The sequence below is a fragment of the Zea mays genome, chromosome 6 (genome assembly GCF_902167145.1).
Source record: "Zea mays cultivar B73 chromosome 6, Zm-B73-REFERENCE-NAM-5.0, whole genome shotgun sequence".
Lineage (NCBI taxonomy): Eukaryota > Viridiplantae > Streptophyta > Magnoliopsida > Poales > Poaceae > Zea > Zea mays.
In genome coordinates, this window is record NC_050101.1 from 172,345,462 (window position 1) to 172,368,861 (window position 23,400).

The window sequence follows — 23,400 nt, forward strand, 5'->3', positions numbered from 1 at the left end:
ACACTAGAACTCTCTTGATCAAACTACTCATCGACAACCCCTTTTTATAGTACGGCTAAAAGAGAATAAAATACCTAACTAAATCACGAGTGTCCACATCTCCTTGACACTCGGACTGTGTAGTCCTTCACCTTTTGTTTCGTCGTTTTAGTCGTCGCTTCGAGTTCTTATCTCCGGGATTGTTTTCACCGTTGTAGTACTTCTACCTGTAATGCGACCTAACTTATCATTTGTCTCTGCAAAACACACGTTAGTCACATATAACATTACGTTGTCATTAATTAATAAAACCAACCAAGGGCCTAGATGCTTTCAATCTCCCCCTTTTTGGTGATTGATGACAACCTTACAAGATTTGTGAGAGTAGTTTGTTTTGAAATTTCTGTCAATAGAGAAGATGGTTAGTTATACTCAATAATCTTTGACAGAAAGAATGTGTACCATAATAATAAGAATGAGCGCATACACAACGTGAGTTTCTTGTTCATATAAAAGTGAAATCAAATCGATGAACAAGAACTAAAAGACTGGTGATAATATATAAGGTGAAAACATAATATACACACACAGTCAACATAAGCATCGAGAGTATATATAGAGTTTGTGAGCCAAAAGCACCAAACTAGTACAGAGAATTGCAAGCACATATATTACATCAAAATAACTCTCTACTAACTAACTAACTCCCCCTAGCTCTCACAACTCATATCTCTCCCCCTTTGGCGTCAAACACCAAAAGGGTACCCGAGCCTACGCATCAGAAGTTGGAGGAGGCGGCGGGGGCACATCCGGTCGCGGTCGAGGCAGTAGAGCGAACGCTAGCTGAGGGTCAGAGTCAGTCTCGGATCCAGGATCTGCTGTAGAAGCTAGAGCTGATACTGACTCGGACTGAGGCTGCGCTGCAGGGGCTGCCGGATCTGAAGTGGTCACAGACACCGCCATAGCAGTAGTGGGAACAGCAGAAGCTGGTGGCACTGACGGCTGAGGGCAGACAGAGCTAAAAACCGGTGACGTGAAAGCCAGGGTAACCGACCGGAGCGGAGAGGAAGAAGGACCAACTGTAGGAAGAGAGGGTCCTGGCTGAATCGTTGGCACAACAGGAGCCTGAAGAGGTGGAGGCAGGACTGACTGAACCGGGGGAATCAATATACCAGAATGATGTAGCATAAGAGTCATTAATGCCCTTCTCTCAGCCCGATCCTGAAGAAGCTGCTGCATAAGAGAATCATGCTTGTCCTGTATTGTCTGAAACATCGAGAGCATTCTCTCGGTCAACTGCTGATGGGCTGCTGCCTGGCGGGTCTGCTCGGCTGCCAAGTGAGCCTGTTGCTGAGTAAGTGTCTGGAGAATCGAAGCAAAAGCAGGGTCAATGGCAGGAGGGGCAGCAGGGGTAGCACGAGAACTCTCAACCTCATGATCATGTGAGCGTGGAGGCATAGGAGGCGGAATCCCAAAATCATTATTATCAACTGCTGTGTCCTGAGCTTCGAACTGATGAAGGGCAGTATCCTCGGCCTGAGTGTCAAATACTGGAGCAGGTGCTGGCACAGGATCCTCAGGCGCTGGACGGTAGGACCCAAAGACGAGGCGTGAGACCTCAAGTGTGCCCTGGAACTGTGGAGGTCGAATCAGCTGAGCAAAAATGTGACATAGATAGTGAGCATATGGCAGCTGTCGTCGTGCACGCAGACCATCCAGAATGGTGTCCTCGATCTCACAAATAAGGAAATCCACAACATCGAACTCTGAGTGAGATATCAGGGCACCAAGGAGCCAGAGCTGGATATGAGTGGTGGCCTCCCTGTACCCTATCCGCGGCAGAAGTGTCCGTCTCATAAGCTGATAGAGAAACTTTGCTGTTGTGGTGAAATCTGCCGGTGAGCGTCGCGACCCATCTGAGAAGGGCGGTCGGAACAGAGCCGCGACGTAAGCTGTACCCGGAGCAACACCGCCGTGAGGGCGACGAGGAGGGTCAGAGGTGCCATAGCATAAGCTGTGAAGACGAGTCGATGACTCGTGAAATCCAAATAGCTGGCGAATCTGGCTGGCATAAATAGTGACATCCTCTCGCTCAAAACGAAACCTCATCCAGTGGTGATTAGGGTCGATCCATACAGTCGCGTAGAAAACTCGGACCCATTCCTCAACATACCTGCCGCTAGTAGTCAAAAGAGTAAGAAGGCCAGGCAGATAAGAGAGGTGCACCTCAGAGTCAGCACCGGCGGCTAGCAGAAAAGCGGGAAGGTCCAAAAGCCGGTGCACTCGCAGAGCAATCTGTGCAGACATCTGGGCTCTGAAAAAGGACTCCTGAATACGGGTGCTAAAGAGGTCAACTGCAGCAGGGTCCCTCTGAGCCGGTAACCAAGACTCCACGGGTACATATCTGAACCGACGTACCCGTGCTGCTGTAGCACGCTGAAGGTCAAACAACCTAGGATCTGCAGCTAGAGGTCGCACCTCAGTCTCATCGCGCTCCCGGAAGCGAGCAGGTGGGATAAGAGGAGCGAAAACGGGAGCGGGAGGAGGGGCAGTGGAAGCTGGTGCAGCAAGGGTGACGGGAGCGGAAACGGGAGCGGGAGGAGGAGAAGTGGAAGCTGGTAAAACCACACTCTGGTCTATTTCAATCTCCATAGGGTCGTCAGCAGAACTTGTTGTGTTAGACTGAGCAGTGTTCTTTTCCATATCACCCACCCTGACATCGGGTAATGGAGGCGATGAAACTTCATCATGTCCACCAGATTTTTTAATCTCCTTACAAAAATCATCCGAGTCAGACGTGAAATCAGACTCATCAGAATTTGACTTCTTTTCGACATCTTTATCCGAATCAGGACCTGCTGGATCATAGTCATCATCCTCTGAATCTTCAGAAGGTAATCCCAGGTCATCAACCTTCTTTTTATCTATCAAAGGTTCCAAATCATCAGAACAGGTTAAGAAGTCAGAGTCGTCAGAGTCTGATCCTCCGTCATCATCCTCTTCCTCTTCAGAAGATCCTTCTTCCTTACTAGCCACATGCTCTTCAGGCATATTGGGGTCAAAATCATTGTCATCCGAATCATCAGATGGAAGATCAAATGCTTCATCTTGCTTAGAGCCATTGGTCATAGCAGCTGCCTCTGGAAAAACTTTCTGCAAAAATAAATGTACGGGTGAAAATGTAATTCGATTCATAAATTGTTACTGTTCTTATAAAAAGAATTTTTTACCTCCCAAGGGTCCTCAATGGAGATGTCACTGCCCTGGAGTTCATTTATTAGATCTATACAGTCTAACTTGCAATCACATGCTGGGCAGAGCCATCCTTCATCTCCCATGGGAACTACAAACGAATGGTGCTAATGAATGAATGCCAAAACAAGAATTACTGATACTATAGAAGAGGAAAATGAATATTACTATCTTCAGTACGCAGAGGAGGATTTAGACAGTTCTGGTGGAACCCTCTGTCACAAGCTCCATCACAGAGAATGATATCATTACCCAATGTAGCATTTTTCGAACCACAAGTAGCACAAAAGATCTGTGATATATGAAGTTTTTTCACTGATTAAAAGGCTGAGCATAACAGAACGCAATTACTAGATAATACAGATACATTGTTGGAATTAAAATTACATGCTGACTTACATCTTCACAAGATATTTCTCCTTCAGAATCAAATAAAGATTCGTCAATTTTCCCCTTGGATAGAAGAGAATCAATATTTTGGAAGACTTCCCGTATTCTCAATTTGCATCGTAAGATTTCTGATTTGGCTCGTTCAAGCTCCTTCTCAGGTCTTATCTTATCCAAACTGCATATTTGTACACGGGTGTCAGTTATTTTATATTGCAACAGAATTTGTGACGAACTCAACAGCTAAAGAAATATCACAGCAGTAGCAAAATCCCAAGATGCTGTCTATTAATGCAAAGTTGAAGGGAGACTTTTTTTACAACACATATTCATCTGATCAGCAACTGAGCCTAATAGGCCATATATATAAGTTTAACCGAACCAAGCACGTGTCATGGCTGACAGTGAGAAGATGCAGAGATACTAACTGCATATAGAGAGAACATAACAAGTGAAAGCAGGATGGTATCAGAAAGGGTGAAACAATAGTTTCAAGACCGGAAAACATGTGTGAATTGTGATACAAAAGTCACATCATTAAGGTATAGGAATACATGGAGGGGGACTGCAGAATGATGGGGAGCTAAAGGATGGCATCCACTTGACAAGCATATTTAAGCTAAAATATCAAGGTAGACAAACCTTATTAGTCAGGTTTTTAGCACACAACTCTATTGTAGTTGGTTAACGAAGAAACTTAAGGATTTTGACTAGCATGGCCTTTAAGCACTATTCAGTAACCCTGGCAACACACAGGTAATGAAGAACCAGACTTCTAAACACCAACGCTACATTAGTTACTAATAATATAAGAGAACATAATTTAAATTCCGAAGATGCTGGCAACTCAAGTGACAAACCTTTGATTTTTCCAGCCTTCACTAGCATAAGCTTCAATTAGGCTTTGCTCATAATTCATTCGGTTCAAAATGTATCTAACCCGTTTACGAATTTGTGAGAACTCATCTGTCGAATTTTTGTTTGAGGCTCTGCTCCTTTTTCTTCTCTTGGCAGCTGGTTGTCCTGGAGGCTGCACATGCTCAGTAGATGTTGTCTTTGAACCTGATGTAGAGCGAAGCACCCTGACATCAATATCAGATGACCTCAAAGTATATGCCTGACCTGTTAGTCCTTGGGAACCCTTTTTACCTCTGTTTGCTGCCCTTTTATAGTTTTTCCTTATCCCCAAGTTATTTGGCACAGTTTGAGATGCAGACAGCAAAACTGGATGCTCAAGGGTCTCAGGATTCTGACTAGAGCTCGTACCATTTTCAATCTCACCATTACCCTCAGCCAGAACGTGAACTGTCTTTTTTTCCATAGTATATGATCACCAAAATTTCATCAATTTACAGTAGACAGAAAGCAGTCTCAGCAAACCTGTCTTCTGAGGACAACAATAAAAAAGATCTATGTGGCCAAGCCAGATTCACCAGCACCTTGAAATCTACAGCAAAGAAATAAAGATGAATCAATATCGGTTACATGGGCTCAAGAGTCAAGTATCTATTAGTCTTACACACCCCTGATTTATACCAGGTTTTATTTGTTCCCCAATCCCCATTATGCAAAACTATTAGACTAGATGATGATCTTTTTAGTTAAAAAATGAGCAAGAACTTCCATCACTCTTAAGTGATTAGATGCCAAAAGAGCCCTCAGAGAACACGCTCGGCTGTTCTTAAGGCAACTTATGTCCTTTCCCATTAACAACTTTTCCTTCACACATTCATTTTCAGTCTTCAGCTGAAATGTCATTTCTTCCCATCAAAACAGAATGCGGTTGCATACTTGCATCACTTTTTCCCCATTTTCCTTTTTGCTTTGCTTTTTTCTAGGCAGGCACTACCATTTCGATAGTCACCTCAATGTTATACTGTATATCAAAAACATTTTACTGGATGTTTAAAGCATTCAGCTAGCAGAAGGTCGTGACTTTTTACTATATATCAAAAGCATACTATATACTTATTCTTTTTTTTAGATGGTGGCCAAGGAGCAATGGAATCACGTATATATATCAAACATTAAATGTATTAAGTGCATGTAGCTACGCCTCTTTCCTGAAATCCTGTAAGTGCAAATAAAAAATAACACTTCTCAAACTTAAATGACAAACAAAAAGATAGCTGGCTGTTTCTCAACGGAATCAATAACTTCTTAGGATTAAAATAGGAGTTCCATAGAATTTTCATAAGCATCCACATCTCGCTTGACGACAACACAGAAAAAGATGTCTGAAGCCTTGATGACCTTGGACAGGAAACAGGCAGCTTGCAGTTAGGGATGGATCCTGAACATCCGAATTATACGATAAATTTATTTTTTCAAATATATATATGTGTGGATTAGTGTGCTAATCTTTAGTTATATTGTTAAGCACATTATTTAAAATAAGAATAAAATTTTGTATATTTTTTTGTGCATCATTTGCTCCCTACAACGAAAAAGGTGAAAAAACATTTGAATCGGTACCCGTATCCGAATTTTATATCCATCATTTGAGAAGATATAAGACGAATTTGAGGTTTACTTTTTATAAAGCTTAACAAGCTCAATGTTAAAAACAAGAATATGGATTTGCTGTAATACCCAAAATTCTATTTTGGGATACATAAGATTTCCAAAAAGACTTGAGTGGAATTGTCTGTCAATAATAGTTTATTTTCTGTTGAAGGGATATTTTCCTAAAACTAAAATAAATATTAATACTAAAATATTGGCATTTCAAAAGTTAAAAATTAAACTTTGAAAGTATAATAAATATTTGAGTACATTCACTAACATATTTAAGATAGGATAGTAAAAAAGGGTTTGTGAACATGAATATTGGAAAGCATTTGTAATAGATAAAAATAAAACAGTAAATAAATAAAAATAAACTATGCATCATGCTGAATCTTATTTGTGATGTTGCATCCAAATTTGAAACTTAAGGGTGAACCGTAGTTGGACTTGAAATTGTGAATGACACTTTTTTTTCTCGAATACGCAGGATATCATTATATTAAAGTAGAGGGAAAAAGGCCTGAGGCCTGGGACAATCAGAACACAACACACAACTCACACAAAACACACACACAACACAGGCACATACGAGTCCTTTGATTAAGTAAGTTACTTTTCGATAAGTAAACTATAAGTAAAAGTGGAAAAAAATAGAAATGTAACAATGAGGCTTGCCTTATTATGGAATTTTACTGAACATTTTATATTTGAAGTCAAAACCAAAATTTAAAGTCAATTTGAATTTTGGAAAATGACATTAGAAAAGAAGTACAAAAAAAGAATAGAAAAAGGGAAAGAAAGGAATCAAACCTGGGTCGAAACCTCAGCCACCGGCCCATAACAATCCCTGGCACCAGCATGTGGGGGCAGCTCTCCCCTCCTCAGCAGGCACTGACATGCGGGCCCGTAGCACAGGGACTCGATGCAACACCACACCGCGCGCGCATTCCGTTTTTTCTGCTGAGTGGGCCCAGGTGTCCAAGCGCATCTTCCACCTTCTGCAAACGCAACAAACCTCCCTCAGGGAGCGAAAGTCCTGGGGGATTGATGTGGTCGCCTCCTTCACAAACTCCACGTGCGTATAAAAAGGCACCCGCTTCGCCAGGATGGGATTCGCAGCACATCGGTGAGGAGAACCGGTCGTGGCGTGTGCTTCGTTTTCATCCAAAAGGGAGAGAGAAGGGAGGTTCACCGCCACCAAATCCACGTACACCGCAGCCAACCAAGCCGGCGCGAGGGACAGCTGATGAGGACATCACTCCCATGGATTCAAACAACACTCCCCTAGTTGATGTTCAAGGTCCGATTACTCGCTCACGCGCAAGACAATTGAATTTGCAGGTGAGCTCGTTCCTATGTACTTATTCTTGTGCATTTGAGAATAGTGTGCTACCTAATGAATTAATTATACTTAGGAATGAAGGAAAGGACCAGCAAGGACATGGTGAAGGACTTGGAGGCGTGGAAGGCCAGCAAGGACGTTCGGATCAAGGTGGAGGTCCATAATCTGTCTCGGTGCTGCGACACCGTAACTTGGCCTTTGGGTCGTGTATCTTTGTTGAGCCCATTAGGGCGCGTCCAGGGAGGGAGTCACGCTCCTAACCCTCATATAATCAGTAGCCGCCACCACATTAGGGCTCGGGTTTTGCTTGTCATTCTGTCAAGAACAGTTCGCCTCTCGATCGGTTTGTAAGACCCCAACTTGTGAGCTTAATCATTCATCTGCAATATTCCAGATTGTGTTCTTTCTTGTTCTTGCTTGTGTCTTCGATTCTCAGGCAGGAATTAGCCCTCGTGGCGAGGTCAATCGCGAAGTGTGCAGTTGATAACCAGAGGAGAAGTGGTGCTGCGATTGCGGGGTTCTAGTCGTGTTGATTGGAAGCCGGATCGTCTCTATGACATCTCCACCAAATCAAAAGTTACCCCTCCTGACGGAAGATCCATAACCCACGTCCCCATCAAGTGGTAATCAGAGGCTCAGGTATTACCGTCAGGATTACCCTAGTTTAGTTTATGTTTTTCTTCCTATAACTCCAAAAAATTGCCATACAAAAAAATTTCGTTGTCCTAGAACCCTCGTTTAGCCTTTGCAATTTCGTTTTCAGTTTGGCTTTGTTCAGTTCGTGTCCGTGGTCGAGTCGTGTTGCTGGTTTAGGTTGTATCTTCGTCGTAGTTCAACTGCACCTTCGCCGCTATCCCATCCACCATTACCCAGATCACAAGTCGATCCACCCCATTAATCGACTTGCCCTAACCGCTGTAATTGCAGATAGGGAAGTTTTGCCCTAACCGCCGCTTTCTAGTCGTGCCTCCCAAAAACATAACTTGAGGTACCATCCTTAAACCGGGCATAACTTTTCGTTCGGGTGTCCAAAAAATATGAAATTTTTACAGGAGCTTGGTGACGCCATTCTGAGGCCAACCAAACTCGCCTACGGCCTGTTTGGTTTCGATAAAATTGTCAAAAAAATCAGAAAAATAAAGAAAAAAATTTGTCAAAGCTCTTGCACGCTTTTCAGAGAATTTCCTGATTTTCTGTAGACCACATCCGATCTCTGTTTTAGGTGAAACTTGGTGTAGCTCCTATTTTGTTGCTTGTGCTGAGAAAAATATCAAAAAAAAACATACAAAAAAACAAAATCACATGTGATTCCTACTAGTGCCTTTTTGGCCTCGCTAGTACAATATTTACGGTACTGCCTTTCTGCTAGTTCCATTGTTCTTTGTTCCAACTTGTTGTGCTACGTCTCGGATACATCTCTTAGCCAGCAATTGTGACTTGTGCTTTGGATATTTATTGAACTTCGCTCATCTGCACTCGATTTTGTTCCACATTCACATACATATTGTGCCTGTCCTACAGCTCCACATACTATATCTTCTGATCAATACAGATGTGACCTTGCAATCGCGGTTTCACTACCTCTTGGTAAGTATCACAAACCAGCCTCCGATTGTACCATCCTTTGCTTTGTATTTCGTCAGACACTTGTAAGAGCTTGGTAAGATACAATAGAGCGTGTTCCTGTGTTCCACCTGAGAGGAGCGTGTAGTGAAATTATTAGGGATAACCTTCACCGTTTGTTTCCTGTTTTTGTGTTTCGATGGCAGGCGACGAAGAAGAAGCAAGGATCCCTACAGACTTCAATGAATGTGTTAGCCGCCAAGATCTTGAGGCAAACAACAAGCTCCTGAAGGAGCAAATGGAGGAGACGGTCCACAAGTCAGTGCATGATGCCTTCATTGACATGGACCTTGGCAAGACTTACGAGAGGCTGGATCGACGATTGTCCGAGATCGTCGACAGACTTGCTATGTTGGAGACGCAACAACAAGCACCGCCACCACCACCTCCTCGTCCACGTCGTCCCGATGATGCGGTGTTTGATGCAGAAGGTAACTATGATGAAGCGGCCACCAGAGATTTGCGCCTACGTCGCCGTCTTCATCAAAACACAGAAGGTATGCCACACCGCCAACAAGGTAATAACAATCGTGCTCCTGACGACCCTTATGCTAAGATTAAATTTACTACACCATCTTTTTCGGGTCATTATGATGTTGAGGGATATCTTGATTGGGAGATGACGATAGAACAGAAATTTGCTGCCCACCTTGTACCTGAACGACATCAAGTTAGACAAGCCACTAGTGAATTTAAAGATTTTGCTATTGTCTGGTGGACTGGTCTAGTTGGGGATGGCAGAGCACCTACGACTTAGGAAGATCTTAATGTAGCTATGCGCGATAGATTTGTTTCCCCATCTTATCATAGCGAATTGCGTAAGAAATTGATGCGTTTAGAGCAAGGGGATAAATCTGTTCAAGATTATTATGCTGAGCTTCAGAAGGGATTGCAGCGTTGTGGGATAGTAGAGGGACATGAGGACGCTCTTTGCCGTTTTTATTCAGGTTTGCGGCGTGACATTCAAGACATTGTGGATTACAAAGAATTTAACACTGTCAACAAGTTGTTCCAGTTTGCTATGCTTGCAGAGAAGGAATTGCAGGGACGTCAACATCGACCTAGGGCTACTTTTGGCGCCTCCTCTACATCACGGACGCCCACACCTGCCTCGAGTCATACACCTTCGACCACTCCAGCGTCCACGCGACCTGCTGCACATGTTGGTAAACTTCCTTTGCAGGTACCCGCCAAGAAACAGAATTCACCAGCACCTGCAGCACCTTCCAGTGCGTTCTTCGGGTATTGTTTGCCACCGTTGTCATGGGATTAGTCACGTGAAGAAGGATTGCCCGAGTCAGCGAACATACATTGCTACGGATGATGGCTACATTAGTGCTTCCTGTTAGAATACCTGTTTAGGGTTTGGGGTTTTTCCCTATGTAATTACTGTCTCACCCCTCTGTAATGGGCCTGGCCCAGTACTCAAGTCTATTAATACACCACCCAACCCCTGTTAGGGTTAGGGTTCACATTCCAACATGGTACCAGAGCCAACTTAATTTTTTTCCAGCCCCCATCTCCCTCTCGGGCGCCGCCAACCCTAGCCGCCCACCCCGTCGCTCTCTCTCCTCCCTTCCCTGCGCCGGCGACACACCTGACCGCACCCCTGCCATCCTCAGGCGCTGCTTCCTCGTCTCCAAATCCAGCCACCTGACGCCGTCGTGGCCGTCGTTCTCCCTCCCCCAGCAGCTCTAGCCACCGGGGCGAACTCTGCCTGCCTCCGCTGTCCAGGCGCTCGGTGCAACTCGCCCCCTGCCAGTGCATCGCTCCGCCGCGACCACGCCGACCGAACCCGAGCGCCCCTGCTCGCGCGCGCACAGGAGGACCGGCCGAGCCGCGCGCCCAAGACCCACGCCGTGCGCGCCCCTGCACGCCCTGCCTCGGTCGACCCCGCGCGCAGCCGCCAAGCGACTCGACGCCCCGGCCACGGCCGCGCCTGCGCGCCCTTGAAGCCGAGCAGCACCGCCCCGCCGTGCCTTGAAGCCAGGAGCCCGACGCGAAGCCCGACTGGCCGAGGACACCGCACCCGTCCTGCCCCTCTCTGGCGGACAGCGCCAGCAACGTCGCGCCGCCGGACGGTCGTCCGCTGCCCCTCTGTTGGCCGCGGGTCCTCTACCGACGGCGCACTGCCCCCGCTCGGCGCGCAGCTCCGTCCTGGCCACCTCCCCGCCGTGGCCTCCTCTTCTGCTCCCAACCGCGCCACCGCGGCCGTTCCCTGCTGTCGGGCGCCATCGGCCCCAACTCCCAGCCACGCCGCCCGACTCGATCCTAGTGGTTGTGCGCGCCCTTCTGGACGGCTCTCCTCGCTACTCGCGCAGTTGCGCCTCTCCTAAAAGTGTTGTCCCCACCCACACCGGTCCCATGGCGTCACCCCCGCCATTCATGAGCTTTACCTCGCCCGTCGTTCCTATGAATGTGTGTGCCCTCCTCCACAACGACCAGCTCATCCGGGGCATGTTCGTGTCCTTCGATCCAGTCTGGAACCCTATTCTCCAGGACTGTGTCGAGATCCACCCTCAGGCGGGCCATCACGTGCCTGGACCGCTTGTCTACCCATGTGCTGCGATCGCCTCCCTAGCGGTCGAGCCCGTGTCATCTCCCTCCCTAGCGCCTCTATCGGGGCACCTTCTTTAGCCCTCTCCGCTCACACCGTACCTTCGCCACCACCACCTCCCCCTCCCACCACCGATTGGGTGGTTGACTCTGGGGCCTCCTTCCACACTACCCCCACAACCAGTTCGTTATTCCACTACCATCCACCACACCCCTCACATCCTTCCTCCATCGTCGTTGGCAACGGTTCCACCCTCCCGGTCACCTCAGTAGGTGCATCGGTTCTTCCAGGACCATTCTGCCTTAACGACGTCCTTGTTGCTCCCGGACTGACTCATCCCCTCCTCTCGGTTCGTCGCTTCACTAGTGACAACCAGTGCTCTATGGAGTTCGACCCCTGGGGTCTCACCATACGCCACCTTCCCACACATATTGTGCTCGCTCGCTGTGACAGCTCTGGCCCCCTCTATTCTCTTCACTTGTCCTCCACTCCCCACACCAGAGTAGCCTCATCTCCTGCCCTTACTACTACCACCACATCACATGCTCTTGCTACTACCACCACCTCCTCTGCCATTTGGCACCGTCGCCTCGGGCACCCTGGACCCGATGTCATGTCCCAGCTTGCCGGCCACTCAGACATATCCTATACTTGGGGCTCTTCTGAGCGCCTCTGTCATGCTTGTCAGCTCGGTCGTCACTCCTGCCTTCCTTTTTCCACTTCCACGTCTAGGGCTATTCAGGCCTTTGATCTTGTCCACTGTGATCTCTGGAGGTCTCCTGTCCTTAGCCTCTCCGGCTACAAATACTACCTGGTCATTCTGGACGACTACTCCCATTTCCTTTGGACTTTCCCCCTTCGGCTGAAGTCCGACACGTTTACCACCCTCACTCACTTCTTCGCCTGGGTATCCACCCAGTTTCGGCGCCCGGTCCGTGCCCTGCAGTGCGACAATGGCCGCGAGTTCGACAACAACACCTCTCGTTCTTTCTTCCTCACTCACGGCGTCCAGTTGCGTCTCTCGTGTCCCTACACCTCTGCTCAGAACGGCCAGGCCGAGCGCATGATTCGCACCACCACCAACATGATCCGCTGCCTTCTTTTTCAGGCGTCTCTCCCTGCCACCTACTGGGCAGAGGCCCTTCATACTGCCACGCATCTCCTCAACCGTCTTCCCTCGAAGGCGGTGAGCCACCCTACACCTCACTTTGCCCTGTACGGCACAGCCCCTTCCTACGACCACCTGCGCGTGTTCGGCTCTGCCTGCTACCCTAACACTTCCGCTACCGCCCCTAACAAGCTTTCTCCTCGCTCCACTCGCTGCCTCTTCCTCGGCTACTCCCCTGACCACAAGGGGTATCGATGCCTGGACCTCACCTCCCACCGCATCATCATCTCTCGTCACGTCGTCTTCGACGAAGATGTGTCTCCCCTTGCAGGCTCCACCCCACCCACCGATCTAGACTCACTCCTCGAGTCTGATCCGGTTCCCCCCCACCCCCGGCGCCCCGCCTTGCGCCGTTACCCGTACCTCGTGCGGCCACGACGCCACCGCTCGCGCCCATTCCCGCGCCACGCGCGTCCCCGTCGATCACGCCTGCGCCACACGCGGCCCCGTCGACCCCGACTCGCTTCGCCGACCCCGCGCTCGTCTACCACCGTCGCAGCCACACCGCCACCTCGGCGCCTGCCGACTCGGGCCCGTCGACGAGCACGGCCCGCTTTGCCAACCCCGTTGTCGTCTATCACCGCCGCGAGCCGGCCATACCCGCCGCTCCCGACGTTCCGGCGGCCCACTCCGAGTCGTCAGTGTACCACCCGGTCGCCATCCACCTCGACCCGGGGCACGTCCACCCGATGGTGACTCGGCGCGCCGCTGGCGTTCTTCGCTCCGTCGACCGGGTGATCCTGGCAGCGGATACGACCTGCACTCCTCCGGACGCATACCCTGTGCCATCCTCCGTTCGCGCTACCCTCGCCGATCCACATTGGCGTCGTGCTATGGAGGAGGAGTACGCGGCCCTCTTGGCCAACCACACCTGGGACCTGGTGCCGCGTCCACCAGGCACCAACGTGGTCACCGGCAAGTGGCTATTTCGCCACAAGCTGACCTCGGACGGCTCCCTCGACCGCTACAAGGCCCGTTGGGTCCTTCGGGGCTTCACCCAGCGCCCCGGAGTGGACTACGACGAGACCTTCAGCCCCATCGTCAAGTTTGCCACTGTTCGCGGCGTACTCACCCTCGCCCTCTCCCGCGACTGGGTGATCCACCAGCTCGACGTCAAGAATGCCTTCCTCCATGGCACTCTGACGGAGACTGTCTACTGCGGCCAGCCCACCGGCTTCGTCGACGCTGACCGTCCGGATCTGGTCTGCCGACTGAACCGGTCCCTGTACGGCCTCAAGCAGGCGCCACGGGCATGGTACAGTCGCTTCGCCTCCTACCTGGCCTCCATCGGCTTCGTCGAGGCCAAGTCGGACACGTCCCTGTTCATCTACCGGCGCGGCGACGACACCGTCTACCTCCTGCTCTACGTCGACGACATTGTGCTCACGGCATCCACCGCCGACCTTCTTCACCGCACGATTGTCGCCCTTCAGCGGGAATTCGCCATGAGGGACCTGGGGCCCCTTCACCACTTCCTCGGCATCACCGCCGAGCGCCGGCCTCAGGGTCTCTTCCTCCACAAGCGCCAGTACGCCATCGACATCCTGGAGCGGGCTGGCATGTCTGACTGCAAGCCTTGCTCCACGCCTGTCGACACCCAGGCGAAGCTCTCTGAGGACGACGAGCCTCCGGTCGCCGACGCGACGTCCTACTGGAGCCTGACCGGCGCGCTCCAGTACCTCACGCGCAAGACAATTGAATTTGCAGGTGAGCTCGTTCCTATGTACTTATTCTTGTGCATTTGAGAATAGTGTGCTACCTAATGAATTAATTGTACTTAGGAATGAAGGAAAGGACCAGCAAGGACATGGTGAAGGACTTGGAGGCGTGGAAGGCCAGCAAGGACGTTCGGATCAAGGTGGAGGTCCATAATCTGTCTCGGTGCTGCGACACCGTAACTTGGCCTTTGGGCCGTGTATCTTTGTTGAGCCCATTAGGGCGCGTCCAGGGAGGGAGCCACGCTCCTAACCCTCATATAATCAGTAGCCGCCACCACATTAGGGCTCGGGTTTTGCTTAAGTCATTCTGTCAAAAACAGTTCGTCGCTCGATCGGTTTGTGAGACCCCAACTTGTGAGCTTAATCATTCATCCGCAATATTCCAGATTGTGTTCTTTCTTGTTCTTGCTTGTGTCTTCGATTCTCAGACAGGAATTAGCCCTCGTGGCGAGGTCAATCGCGCAGTGCACGGTTGATAACCAGAGGAGAAGTGGTGTTGCGATTGCGGGGTTCTAGTCGTGTTGATTGGAAGCCGGATCGTCTGTGTGACATCTCCACCAAATCGAAAGTTACCCCTCCTGACGGAAGATCCATAACCCACGTCCCCATCAACAGTCGTATTCGCTCACCCTAGGAAGGAGAATTTCTGGTCGGGGATCCTAAGGCGGCGTCGGGGCATCCTGCGTCGTGGACATCGCGACCCCTCACCCATCGCTGGTAAAACCTTGACAGCCGTATTCCCCCTGCCCTTGTTGCAAGTAGCGTCAGATCCGTGGCATGGATGATAGACTGGGCGCCGGGCGGAGCCATGCCGGTAATGGCTCCGCCGTTGGTGCTCACTCCTCCATGGCAGGTCGGTCGGTGATGACAGCCGAACAGGTATCGTCGATCCGGTAATGAACGCATGTGATTGCATCGGGGTATAACCCCTCGCCTCAGATAGGTTTTAACCTTAGATCTTGGATCGTGCGGTCTCAATAGATCGTGGGGATTTTAATTTTGAGTCGTTGATCTCGGAATCAATGCTAGCGAGTGGCGTACCGATTCACTTAAGCCGCGATTTAATCCTGACCGTGGATCCAAGATCCATCAGCCCCAGTGCAAACATACCCCTTCGGCCTATCGCTTTTGTGAAAGAGACCTCGCCTTATTGTAGAATTAACCCGCCATCCGCAGTTACTATAGAACCATCACGACAGTCTTTTTTCTTGCATAAAGAACCCTGGATTTCAAAGAAATGGTGGCCGCAGTCCAATAATCTGGTATAATTATAAATTTAATCCAAAAATTGACTAATGTATATAAAAATAAATCTAAGAGCTTGTAAAATTCATATTCAACCCAATTTAGCTCTGAATCAATTCGTTCCAATTGTGTTAGTCTCATATTAATATTGTCTACACTTTAGTAACATTATTTTATCAAGTAGAATGTTGTCAAAAATAAGTACCTAGTTTGTTGAACCCATGTTTATCAAGATAATTGGCCTAAACACGTGAATCTTCCAAAAGTCGTATCTCCTTAACCATAACTCCGATTTTAGTGATTCTCAAACCTACGTCCTTGTAGCAGCGCGTAGAATATTCCTACACAGTTTGTTCCCATGTTTGGTGTAATGTTATTTTTATGTACTCCTTGTCGTTTGTATGTATTGCTACAAGTAGCAGCAAGGTCACAATAAAACTAAAGACCAACTTGGTGAGGTACCTGGAATCTCAAGTCTCAGGCAAGTTGTGTCATTGATCACTCTTCTTTGTCTAATAATGTTCCTATTAATCATTGTGACATGCTTAGGTTAACCTGATGGGATCCAATAGGTTTCCTAGTTTTATTTACCCCACACCATGCAAACAAGTGAACTATTGGGTAGACTTGCTATTGCTCTACCTGGTTTTGGGATTAATGATATACTGAACTATGATCATGTTCCACTATTATTGTTGATTTAATTATTGATCGTGAAAAGACTATTGTGTTAATTGGAACAGGGAGCTTAACTTGAGATAACAGTGCTACCACAAGGGTAGAATGGGACGCCCTTGGCCGCATAATTAGGAAAGCTAGAGAGAGATCACCTTATCTGAAAGGGGCAAACGGGGAGCCATCACTGCAAAGTATAGGGAGGTCCTCGGGTCGGACTGTTTGTAAAGATTTTCGAACGAGAGATTCCTAAGCTTCCTTCTTCCTGAATCTGTAGCGGGTTTTCTCGAACTAGTGGAACATTGGAAAGGTCTCGTGGTGGATCCCTAGCCATTCACCTTGGAAGTGTCTAAGGGTCTAGCTAACCCTGGCTAATCGGGAAACACGTCTTGTGGGTAAAGATGTGCAACCTCTGCAGAGTGTAAAACTGCTATATCAGTCATGCTTACGGTGAAGAGCGACTCAGGACTCTCGCATGATTAATTTATGGAACTAAGTTTAATCTGTCATATGCATTGCATTGTAGGTGTTATTATTAATTGTGATCTCTTATTTAATTGGTTTGATATCTACTTATACTTAGTAACTGCTAATAAAACTTTGACCAACTTTAAAAGCAACACTCAACTTTAATTATCTCCTTTGGTAAGCCTTACACTTCACATGAGCCCCCACCGTGAACTCATGCACATTATTGCCCACAACTTGTTGAGCGATGAACGTATGTGAGTTCACCCTTGCTATACTCGTATTCCCCCAGGTCAAGGACAGGTACCACAAGATGAAGAGCATGAAGGATGTCGTGATGAGTTCATGAGAGGTCTAGGCCACGTATCCCAGTCAACTATGGTTACTGGGTCGTTGCCTTCATATGATGTAATTATTTAGCTATTTTGTACAGAACTCCTATTATAGAGTAAAGATGTGACATTCGTTTCTGTACCATGAGTCATCATATTTGCGAGACTTGATCCTAGCACACATTTAATTCGCGTCCGGGTTTGTCCCTTAAATCCGGGTGTGACATTTGCATAGCATATTTTACATCTTATTTATTCGCACTCGAAGAAATAAGATAAAAAATAACATTCAAATAAATATCCGAATTCGTCCCTACTTGCAGTTCATCTCCTGCTTCCACGTGTCATGAACCATGCACGTCCTAAGCTCCCACTCCCTAGCATGCCATGCAAAAGCTAAGTGCAAACCTCCACCCCTCCCCATTCCTATTGGTAGAGGGTGACTTTGGCATAGCATTTCCAGAATGCATCTGTTTTAAAAGCGAATACCAGAACCAAGTACTTTTGGCGTTGTGGAATAACGCCGGATACGTAAAGTACCGAAAAAAGAGATTTGGAGCATGATTGGGAGCCAACACATGAGCCAATTTTAAGAGATTCAATTCATAAAGTGCATAATACCCTAAATCCTCTTGTTACTCATCAATTGATAAGCACAAAGGTGAAAAAGATTACAAACTCATAACCCAACTGAGCATCATGACCTCCTATGTCTCCCTTACATCTTGGTTCTTGTGGGATTTCCAACCTATTGGTCCTAATCCACGTGTGTGTGTCCTCTATGTAGAGTGAATTCTCTATGAGCTAGAGATTCTAAGTTTGAACTAATATTTTGAGTTGGGCTAATGGGAGAGTGTGTATCAGCAATCCATCCCCTGAATGTTACTCTGCTCCCCCTTTTGTAGGAAAAGAGAGAAGAGAGAAGAGAGGTTACATTACACGAACCATGGATCCCATCAGCTCAGACCCAACAATCCCGACCTTATCATATTCATGGTGTCGTAAGCAAAGCTATGACATTGGTCGTGGCACAGTGTCGGAGATGTCCTCCAGTCAGTTGATATACCTACCGCAGGGGCATGTATGTTATGTCGTATTTATGAGTGTCATGGCTCATGTCGTTGGATACAACAAAGTTGGTAGCCAATGTAGCCCTATGTACATGATAATACTTCATGGTACATTGGCATGCGCACACGTGGCTACAAGGTTGATGCACGTATGGAATAGTGGTCTCGAGTATCATGTAGCCTAAGTCGTGATAAAAGTGCACCAGTCAAGCATTTTGTGTCGCACATCACACATTTAATGTGTTGTACCTAAGACATTTTATAAGCCAGTGCTTTGGACTTGCCAGTAGGCCCTAGACCCTAGACATGGGGTCCCTACTTTGGGGTCGTAATGCCCTCAATAGGACCAGGCACATCCTTCTATTTCGTGGATAGGATTACACTTAGTCGTAGTAAGTCCCTTGTTCCCACGGGAGGCCTTGGACCCTAAAGAGGTTGGGGACCGACAATTCATATTATGCAAGGTCGAGGGCCTTGGGGACCCCAAAGAGGTTGGGGACCGACAATTCATATTATGCAAGGTCGAGGGCCTCGGACCCCAAAGAGGTTGGGTAGGTCATTTGTTCTAAACATGAACTGCTTTCACACCGAACATCTGGTCCCAAATTTACCTGCATTGTTAGGCTGCTGTAAATTCCAGGATTTCCTTCCTGTGGTCAACTACGTCTACAGTGGTTGCTACAAATTCCAAAGATTTCCTTCCGGTGGTCATCTACTTCCACGCGTGCGAAGCTATATATCCACGAGGACCCCTAGATCCACAAAATTAAAGCTGGAAGCTCGTTTGTCTCTCCTCCCCTCCCCTGCAAAATTGCTAAGTAGAAAGGGGGTTGCAAATTGCAACCGGCCGTGGGCTGAGAACGACTTTCGTGTTTTGCAGCCAGCCAAGCCACATATGTCCGGCTCCCCAAAACAAACGGACCATCGGAACCCTAGAAACCATACCCTTCTTCAATGTGACATCCGAGCGTCACATCACTGAACCACATCACACCCTCTGGAATCCCCTTATCCCACGAAATGGCACAGAAGCAGAGCTCAAACCCCGACAGGGACCATACCGTGCCACAGCAAGACCACGAGGTCCCTCCGCAGAAGAGGCCGCGAAAAAGCTCCCCCGGCAAAACTAAATCGTGAGACGCAGCTAGCGAACTCAAAGCTCCGAGCACGGCGTTTGACTGCAGCCAAAAGAACGAGAGGGGCACAGGGTACTCACCGCTGCGAGCTGGCGACGCAGCGCCGCGGAGAAGCTTCCAGGCCCGGCGGCTCTCCTCCTCTCCTGCGTGGGGCGAGTGTGGCGGGGAGGAAGAGCGGGAGGCGTGGCCGCGTGAGCGAAGCGGCGGGCAGAATAAAAATGGTCTATGCACGGCTCAGGAACTGAAAAGGACAGGGGACAGCACGCACGGGATCGGCGCCTGTGTGGGCCGGATGTGTCACGATGGACCGACAATTTTTGTTAGGCTAAGGTCGGGCAGAGCGACGAGCGCCCGCCCAGTCCCGACCGAGTTGGGCCGAAAATGCCAAATGAGTGGCGTCTTCCTCCCATTTATAAGCGCATTGCGCATAGATGTTTCTAGGGATAGAAACGAGTGTTTATTCGAATTTCAGATTCTAATTATTTTTTTTATTACGGATAAATAAGATATATAATTTACTATGTAAATTTATAGCCTTGTTTTTAACCTTGACCTTGTAAAGATTCATAAAAACTAAACGTCAAATTTATCATATATATTATCAAATGATAGCTATAAAAATTCGAATACGGATCGGATACGGATTCAAATGTTTTTTCACCTTTTTTAGTTGTAGGGAGCAAATAATACATAAAAATCTATACAAGATTTTATTCTTATGTGTAATAATATGTTAGATAATATAAAAAAGGATTAGCATAAATTGCAAGCATATCTATTTTAAAATATCAAATTTGTTCTAAAAAATCGGATGTTTAGTTCCAACCCGAGATGTTTCTCAAAAACAATTTATCGGCACACATGTTTAGATCTAGCTAATCAGCGCTCAGTGATTAGTAGATTCTATCGGTAGGATAGATGTCATGTTTTTATTAATGAAAGTAAGTATAATAAGGTGATGTAGATGGGTTGCAATAGATGACACGTCAAATTTGTTTTGATATGGAAGAAAGAGAGCTATAGATAAATGGGAAGTGGGTTTCTTACTAGTAATCAGTTAAAATTGAGTTGCTCACGGACTTCAAGACACCTATGAGAGAAAGAGATGGACCAAGTAGTAAGTATAATCATGAGAGGGTTATTGTATGACTAAATTTTTAGTTGACAAGGTAACATCATAAAGTTCACTATAAGCTATATTATTAACCTTGCTCTAAGCTATATATATTATTAAAGTTGCTCTAAGTACAATATAGATGTAGATAATTCTATCCTTTACCGACTTTGGTCTCATACAGCTTGAGGTCTTTCGAGCACTGTCATGGGTCTTGAAGACAAGGCTTTGGGAACTTTTTTCTAAGGGGTGTATTTGTTAGGGTAGTTTTTGGAGAGATGATTTTGCTCATTTTTGTCTCTTTCTAAAGGAACTAGTTTAGCTTTTAGAGTTATCGGTGTGCTTTCATCTTTTTCTTTGTTCATTGGCTAGTGGTGTGTAAGTCTTTTTCTACCTCTTATTGAGGGTTAGTCATTTTTTCTTATTCGTCGTCCATGTCTTTGGGAACCAAACATTGCTCATTTTCGATGGCTTTGATTTGACTTTTATCTACCGTCTTATGATTTTGAGTGAGTTTTTTCGTTCTTCCTTTTGAGTGAGTTATTTTGTTCTTCCCGCTCCCTTCTTTCTTCTACGCTAAATCTTTGTGTTTATGCGATCAAGGGGAATATTGCGAACACAAGGTTGCGAAGTGCTCTTATGGTTCAGTTTGTGATGAGTGCTTGTTAATGTAGTAGAATCTTGGTTTGAGTCGTGTAGAATAGTTAGTGCTGAAAGGATCACGATGCCCAAGAGGGGGGGTGAATTGGGCTTTTCTAAAAATCAACACTAATTAAAACCTAAGCAAGAGCCCAACTTCACCCCAACAACTAGCAATAAGATAATAATACTAGAAATACAATAGTGCTAAGATAATACTTCAAAAACTTGCTAAACAAATACACAATGTAAAGTGCTTGAATTAAGTGTGGAATGTAAAGCAAAGTTTAGAAGACTCCTCCAATTTTTCCCGAGGTATCGAAGAGTGGGCACTCTCCACTAGTCCTCGTTGGAGCACCCGCGTAAGGGTATCGCTCCCCCTTGGTCCTTGCAAGAACCAAGTGCTCACTACGAGATGATCATTTGCCACTCCGGCGCGGTGGATCCCTCGAGACCGCAAGAGTAACAAGCCGTAGACTTTCGCTTGACCAAGAGAAGCCTAATGCAAGTGGTGTGTGCTCTAGGTGGCTCTCGCTAGCGCTAATGAGGAACAAATGCGGTATTAAGATTCTCTAAGCTCCTCACTAGGCTTTTGGTGCTTGCAATGCTCTAGCAATGTGCTGGAATTAATGTGGGCAGCAAGACATTGAATATGGTGGGTGGAGGGGGTATAAATAGCCCTCACCCACCAACTAGCCGTTACCAGCACTTTTCTGCGCACGGGCGCACCGGACAGTCCGGTGCGCCACCGGTGCACCAACGGTCGACTCCAATGGCTAGTTCTGATAGCTAGCCGTTGGGCTGATGGCACACCGGACAGTTCGGTGCACTGTCCGGTGCGCCACTAAAATTCATTTCTGAAACGGGCGCTCTCGGGTTTCTTCGGGGGAAACTCTTCCCTAGGGCCAGCTTGGCCCCACCTGGCAGATGGTGCACCAGACAGTCCGGTGCCCCTCGGCCAGAAACCCTATTTTCTTTTATATGCTGTTTTTCAAATTGGTTTTCGTTCTAACTTGAGTGTATGTTCTAGAGTGTCACCTAGCACTATATGTGAGTGTGAATGTGCACCAACACTACACTAGAACTCTCTTGGTCAAACTACTCATCGACAACCCCTCTTTATAGTACGACTAAAAGAGAATAAAAGGCCTAACTAAATCACGAGTGTCCACATCTCCTTGACACTCGGACTCCGTAGTCCTTCACCTTTTGTTTTGTCGTTTTACCCGTCGCTTCGAGTTCTTATCTCCGGGATTGTTTTCACCGTTGTAGTACTTCTACCTGTAATGCGACCTAACTTACCATTTGTCTCTGCAAAACAAACGTTAGTCACATATAACTTTACGTTGTCATTAATCACTAAAACCAACCAGGGGCCTAGATGCTTTCAATCTCCCCCTTTTTGGTGATTGATGACAACCCTACAAGATTTGTGAGAGTAGTTTGTTTTGAAATTTATGTCAATAGAGAAGATGGTTAGTTATACTCAATAATCTTTGACAAAAAGAATGTGTACCATAATAATAAGAATGAGCGCATACACAACGTGAGTTTCTTGTTCATATAAAAGTGAAATCAAATCGATGAACAAGAACTAAAAGACTGGTGATAACATATAAGGTGAAAACATAATATACACACACAGTCAACATAAGCATCGAGAGTATATATAGAGTTTGTGAGCCAAAAGCACCAAGCTAGTACAGAGAATTACAAGCACATATATTACATCAAAATGACTCTCTACTAACTAACTAACTCCCCCTAGCTCTCACAACTCATATCTCTCCCCCTTTGGCGTCAAACACCAAAAGGGTACCCGAGCCTACACATCAGAAGTGGGAGGAGGCGGCGGGGGCGCATCCGGTCGCGGTCGAGGCAGTAGAGCGAACGCTAGCTGGGGGTCAGAGTCAGTGTCGGATCCAGGATCTGCTGTAGAAGCTGGAGCTGGTACTGACTCGGACTGAGGATGCGCTGCAGGGGCTACCGGATCTGAAGTGGTCACAGACACTACCACAACAGTAGTGGGAACAGCAGAAGCTGGTGGCACTGACGGCTGAGGGCAGACGGGGCTAAAGACCGGTGACGTGAAAGCCAGGGTGACCGGCCGGAGCGAAGAGGAAGAAGGACCAACTGTAGGAAGAGGGGGGTGAAAGGGAAATAGGCTTACACCTTTTCCTAAATTGA

At 47.3% G+C, this 23,400-nt stretch overlaps 1 protein-coding gene across 4 annotated transcripts; it reads right to left on the reverse strand.

Moving 5' to 3' along the window:
• Positions 1-676: 676 nt before the first annotated feature.
• LOC103631611 (uncharacterized) lies at positions 677-19,686 on the reverse strand. Of its 4 annotated transcripts, XM_035960233.1 has the most exons (8): positions 19,541-19,686; positions 6,937-7,124; positions 4,768-5,065; positions 4,479-4,680; positions 3,631-3,796; positions 3,400-3,523; positions 3,210-3,322; positions 677-3,132 (listed from the first exon to the last, which is right to left on the reverse strand). In XM_035960233.1, the coding sequence occupies exons 3-8, from the start codon at positions 4,937-4,939 to the stop codon at positions 751-753; spliced, it is 3,159 nt and encodes a 1,052-aa protein (XP_035816126.1). In that variant the 5' UTR covers positions 4,940-5,065; positions 6,937-7,124; positions 19,541-19,686; the 3' UTR covers positions 677-750. The 4 variants fall into 4 exon arrangements, with proteins under 4 accessions (XP_035816126.1, XP_020395223.1, XP_020395222.1 ...); XM_020539634.3 differs by lacking the exon at positions 6,937-7,124 and having other exon boundaries at positions 19,541-19,685; XM_020539633.2 differs by having other exon boundaries at positions 4,479-5,065; positions 19,541-19,678.
• Between the last annotated feature and the right edge of the window lie 3,714 nt (positions 19,687-23,400).

Bases quoted from the DNA above. Each gene is read 5' to 3' on its own strand.
- LOC103631611 (XM_020539632.2), bottom strand. From the start codon at position 4,939: ATGGAAAAAAAGACAGTTCACGTTCTGGCTGAGGGTAATGGTGAGATT. The intron at 3,524-3,630 runs GTAAGTCAGCAT...CATATATCACAG, and splicing joins GAGAAATATCTTGTGAAGAT to ATCTTTTGTGCTACTTGTGG. The intron at 3,323-3,399 runs GTAATATTCATT...ATTCGTTTGTAG, and splicing joins TCCTCTGCGTACTGAAGATA to TTCCCATGGGAGATGAAGGA.